Source organism: Parasteatoda tepidariorum, chromosome 2 (assembly GCF_982258835.1).
Source record: "Parasteatoda tepidariorum strain Cologne lab strain chromosome 2, Ptep-v5.0, whole genome shotgun sequence".
Lineage (NCBI taxonomy): Eukaryota > Metazoa > Arthropoda > Arachnida > Araneae > Theridiidae > Parasteatoda > Parasteatoda tepidariorum.
This window is the reverse complement of record NC_141756.1, coordinates 57,900,166-57,906,165: the sequence shown is the minus strand read 5'-3', so window position 1 is coordinate 57,906,165 and position 6,000 is coordinate 57,900,166. Positions and strand designations below refer to the sequence as shown.

The 6,000-nt window shown below is 31.2% G+C and overlaps 1 protein-coding gene across 1 annotated transcript in view; it reads left to right on the top strand.

Moving 5' to 3' along the window:
• The first annotated feature begins 558 nt into the window (after positions 1 to 558).
• LOC107446297 (uncharacterized) overlaps positions 559 to 6,000 on the top strand; it is a 75,008-nt gene continuing 69,566 nt past the window's right edge. Inside the window, exon 1 of the mRNA XM_016060907.4 lies at positions 559 to 1,246. Within this exon, the coding sequence (XP_015916393.1) occupies positions 967 to 1,246 (280 nt within the window). The 5' untranslated portion in view covers positions 559 to 966. The remainder of the gene's footprint in view (positions 1,247 to 6,000) is intronic.

Here is a 6,000-nt window from a genome sequence, read left to right as displayed (position 1 = left end):
TTTATTCTCTTATTGAAAGATGTAAATTCTACTTTTAATTGTATCACCTCATGAAGCAAGACAATTTTGTATCAACCTTTCAATGCAATCATACAGCAATGTATTTGTTAATTGCAATTTAATCTCCTCTCTAGAAAGTGCTTGCATCATGCAGTTGCAGGTGCTCGTTTTCCGAACCCGAAGTAATATTATTTATATAACAACTCTCACAGCGCACCAATTCCGCTTAAGTGGGCCCAGTGTCACCAAGCTGACCTAATGACCCCTGTTTCGTCATGCTCCATTAGGAGAGAGGGGGGAAGGCAAAGTTTTACCCCACCCACTCCATCCTCATCTTCGGAAGACGAAGAGCACAGAGAGAAGAGGAGAGAGGACTGTTTTCTCTTCCGAGCACAACGTCGGTGACGGTAAATTTTAATTCGATTAACAGTCGCGAGAGCTATTGGCGGGCGGTCACGTGAGGCGGAGCATCCCTTATACCCCTCTTCTACCCCTCACAGGGATGGGGGAGGGTGTGGGAGAGCAATGGGGTAAGGGGGGATGAGGATCGGAGCACGAGGAGCAAGCATCCATTCTCTCCTACAGTTTTCAACCCTGCGTTCTCTTAGCGGTTGCCGCTGCCTCCCCGCATTCCGCTTTTGCATTCACATGCGAGGGAGAAACATCATTTAGTTAAAAGCTAGGGCCCTCACAGGTTGGAGAAAAGCGGCAGACAGTCGTTAGCTAGGAGCCGAAGAGATAGAGTAATTTTTAGAGAGTTAATCACAAATGATTGTTCCTTAAAACGCAGTCAATCCTTTTTCTTACATTGAGAACTAACAAAATTAAATCCTCGAGTAAATGAAAATCTCAGATTTAATTTAAATCTCGTAGTCAAAAGTCCTTAGAAATCCAAATTTGCCATATTTTCCTTACAATCCACCAGTCACCATTTCGCTACTTCACTCCTCCACTCTGGCAGTCAGTATGGACTATCCGTACTTGAACCAGCCAACTTTTGACCCAAGTTGTTCACTGGGTGGCATGGAATTGCCAAGCTGCCAGTTGCCTTGCTCATATGCTGATTTAGGTTCCTGCAGTCAGATGACATCGGCTGCAGCCTATAGATATAGCACAGCAGCTGTTCCCCGATCATTTGGAGGTCCAACAGCTGTAGGTCCCCCACCTTGTGGTATGGTGGCTGCCAGACCACGTCACGATCAAGGTCCAGTCTCCGTCTTCAGCTCAGCAGGAATGGCGTTGCAAAGTAAGTATTTTTCAACTTTTTTTTCCCCTTTGGGTTAAAAAAAAATATTACCAACGAAACCGAGACGAAAGAAATATATTTCCCCCAAATTGAATTTGGTGGTAAAAATTCTCTTTCAACTACTTTTTTTTTAATGCCTGTAAGATGTTACCTCCGCAGGACGAAGTGCCTCCTACAACTACAGAAACGCGAAGCAGAAGCTCTTGCCTTTAAACGCTTGGGCCGCAGTAACTCGGTTACCGTTAGGTGGAGGGTCGGGGTTGGTCGGGGGGCAAGGCAAGAGGAGGAAAGGAAAAGGCCTCCCGGAAATTAAATAATTTGATAGCGCCAGGTCGATGCTGAATAATCCAAAGGATGACTATTTAGATCCCTAGCAGCTAACCTGATTTTCTCGGTCTGCAGATTCATATTTCTTCAGCAAGGCCCAATATACGTCATTTTTCTTGCTTAGACTCAATTTGGGCGCTGCTTTAACCCGGTTAGTAGAAGAAAGCCCAGACCGCCCCAAATTTGATCATAGGCCACTGCCACACATAAATCTCCTCAAGAAGAAAAACCCTCCCTTTTCTTACCTTCTTGGTCAGAAGGTACTTGGATCAGTTCGACTCTGGTTGTTAGTTGTGATTGTGTCCGCTTAATCGAAAAAATGATTATTAAAACTATTTTCAGAAAGTGCTGTAATTTAGTTAGTGTCAACCTCAAGAAAAAAAACTCTCGCTTTTGTCACCTTCATGACAGGAAGGTACTTGGATCAGTTTGACTTAGGTTGTTAGCTGTGATTGTGCCGGCTTAATCGAAAAAATGATAATTAAAACCATTATCAGCAAGTCCTTTAATTTAGTTGGTGTCAACCTCAGCTTTTCTCACTTTCTTTGTTATAAGGCATTTGCATCAATTCGGCTCTGGTTGTTAGTTGCGATTGTATCAGCTCAATCGAGAAAAAAAAATATTAAAAACATTATTGCGAAGTACTATAAGTTAGTTAGTTTCAACCTCAAGATGAAAAACCATCACTTTTCTCGCCTTCTTGATAAGAAGGTACTTGGATCTGTTCGACTCAGATTATTCGTAGTGATTGTGACGACTTAATCGAAAAACTGATTGTTAAAACAGTTCTTAGTAAGTGCTATAATTTCGTTGGTGTCAACCTCAGGAAGAAAAACCCTCGCTTTTCTCACCATCTTGGTTAGAAAGTCCTTGGATCAGTTCGACTCTGGTCGTTAGTTGCGATTTTGCCGGCTTCATCTATAAATTATGTTTTTAAAATCAATTTTTAAAGTGCTATAATTTAGTTGGTATCAAATTCAGAAAAAAAAAAAACCCTCGCTTTTCTCACCTTCTTGGTCAGAAGGTCCCTGGATCAGTTTGATTTTGGTTGCTAGTTGTGATTGTGTTGGCTAAATCGATAAAATTACTTTAAAAACAATTTTTAAAGTGCTATAATTTAGATGGTGTAAAACTCAGGAAGAAAAAAAACTCTCGCTTTTCTCATCTTTTTGACCAGAATTTACTTGAAACGGTCTGACTTTGGTTGTCAGTTCTTATTGTTGCTGCTTAATTGTGTTTTTGAAACTATTTTTAATGAAAATTGTGATTTAGTTAGCGTCAATCCAAAGAATTTCAGGTTAACTGATAATTGAACAGTGGTTGCAGTTCACTGGATTAGTTACTATACCAAGGATTATAGTTACCAAATGGAGCTTCGTTAAATTTTCAACAAAAAATTATAATTATTGAAAGAAGAATTCTGGTAGGTAACACTAGATAAATACTATATCTTGATACAAAGATACAACTCAAAACTATTTTCAGAAAAAAAACTATTTGACAATTCTCTCAGTCAGCTTATCATTATTGGAACTAGTTTAGAATGAATAATTTATAACTATTTGCCTATAAACTTTTTGTACCAATGTTTAATTATATCGCGCGAATTATATTCGTGAAAAAGGAAATTTATTTCCTAATGGCTTACTTTTTCTGAAATATTAAATTACATCTTCATTGTAATATCCATTTTCTTATTGTAAGAGAAAGGGAAAGATTTTGTTTGATGCAAATTTTAGAGATTTAAAGTTTAAAAAAATTCACGAAAGGCTGTATTTAGAATAAAATATTTCAAAACAGTAAGTACCAACGTTATACTAAAGCAAAAAAAAAAAAAAAACGCAAACGAAGAACAATACAACAGTACAATACGAATAGTACAATATTACGAAGAAAGTACAATAAATTGACCTACTATAGTTTGTTGTATAAACAGGAACCATCCACAGTAGAAGGTTCTTATTTGTGCTTTAATCATGCTGTTTTTTGCTTTATTCTAAATAGCCCAAAGTGTTAACATTTCGTTTGTTTTATTACTAATTATGAAAAAATGGTTTGTAGGGGAAAAATTAGTGAATAATTGTGAAGCGAAAAATTAGATATATATTACAATTCAATAATTTTCTTCACCTTATAAATTATTTTAAATTATTTTTATAAAATTTAGTTTTTGAAAAGAAAAGTTAGTTCTGATTCATGTCAGTAAAATATTCAATAAAGCATTATTAAATTTTTTTTCCATTTTTTTATTACTGCTATAAGAATAATTTTTTCAATTATTTGAAATGGATAGATTATATGACATTGATTGTAAGTAATTAAAAGTGATTAATGTTTCCTATTAGACGACTTAAGAAAATTATTTTAAATACATATTACCGTTCTTATTCTGACTTAAAATGGATGGAATGATTTTTAATTTTTACTTTATTTACAATTCTTTTCAAAGGTTTTCTGTTCTAAAACTATCTTTCACTATCTTCGAATTTTTATTAATTTTTAGGAAATAGTAATCAAATAAATAATAGTTAGTAATATATAGTCATTAGAGCGGAACCATTGAAAATTAAGTTTCAAGTTCATCGGAATAATTATGAATTCTTCAATTTGTTTGATATTTATATCCAACTCATTACGTGTTTATTTATTAATTTCGAAATTTTAATTGAATAAGTATATTTTTATATTTCATTATTTATTTATATCTAATATTGTTAATTTTTAAGAAAAGAAAAACTATGCTTTAAATAATTATGTAATCACAATAACGTTAATTACTAAAAAGTCAATTATTTAGATATATAGATAGAATTATTAGATAGATAGATAGATAGAATTATTTAGATAAAAAAATCAATTATTAGATTATATATCTTAATTTTAATTCCTTTAACAGTTCCACATTATTAGTTTTTAAAAATATTAAAGATGAAAATCATATTTGTTTACCTACTATTATGTTTAAAAATATGCGATTAAAAGTTTTTAAGTAAATAGAGAAAATCTGTTTTAATACATAGAATACGAAGATGTTTGGTATTGCATGATTCATGTATGTTAAACATATAATTCCAGAAATTCAGGTATAATATTGATATAGTTAAACGTAAGAAAATCGTACTACGGTTATCACTTATAACATATTTAATCGCCTATACATATTTATAACTTATAGTAAGATATGCTTATTTTATATATAAGATATACTTAAAAGTAAGCCTAAATGATCATGACCCAACATTTTAGTCTTTAGATTAATAATTTTCTTTTTGTAATTCTCATTTTTGTTTAAGATAACTTAGGAAAAAAAACTTACTAATTAAATAATTTATATTTCTGTTATTGTTAACTATTAATTCAAACTAATTATTTAAAAATATTGTTTGATGCATTTTATACAATTGAAAATAAATTTACATTTAATTATGAACAATTTTATACCTTCAAAAACAGATATTTTACAAGAGTTAGAGAGTTTTGGGAATAAGGAATGGTATTTTCATTTTAACATTACTTTTTTATTAAGTGTAATATATATGTTTGAATAAATATATGGAATAGAGTTTTTAAAAAATAAAGTTAAATGAAAAGTTTTTTAAGGAAAGAGAGTGTGGATATTAAATTTTTAAAAAATGCAATTAATGTTAAAAAGAGTTCGTGGTAATTAATGTAAAAAGATTCATCTTTTGTTATAACCTTGATTTCGATTTACACTTTATAGTCCCTTTAATTGTTTAATTGTAAACAAAATGTAAGTAGCATTTCACTTTTCTAAAATTTTAAGTTAATGTAAAAATAATTGGAAGTATAAATTTTTAGAAAAGAAAGAAAGAAAGCGTAAGTTATACAAATGAATAAACTTTTTTTGCAATAAAAACTGTGACAAGCATCTGTAGAAAAAGATCATAGTGATCATTCTTTATTTCACATAGGAAAAAGAAATACTTATAAATAATTTGTTATTGCCTTTTAAATCAAACTTGTATATATATTTTTAAATATATCTATATAATACGAAATTATAATACTTGTGAATAAATTAGTTAGCAAATATATTAAATTGTTTCTAAATATAGAAAGGAGTTACAGAGTATTATTCAGATTAGACCAGAAAACTTAAAATCATCATGTAGTAATGCTGTTGAATTTTATTGTGATTCAAAGAAAATTAAAAGAAGTCGTTATTTATAGTTAGTTTGAAACAGGAAAAAAAGGCTTTATATTTAAGAATCTTGACTAAATTTTTTTTTAAATAAAAGGCTAAAAATCATGTGGATGTTTTTAATTAAAAACCATGGCATATTATCATACCCTTAGGAAGTGCAATTGCGTATTTGCAATTTTTGATTATAGATTTCGATTATAGATGGAATTCAAAAATAGATGTATGTGATAATAGATGTAAGATAAACGTGTTTTTGTAAAAA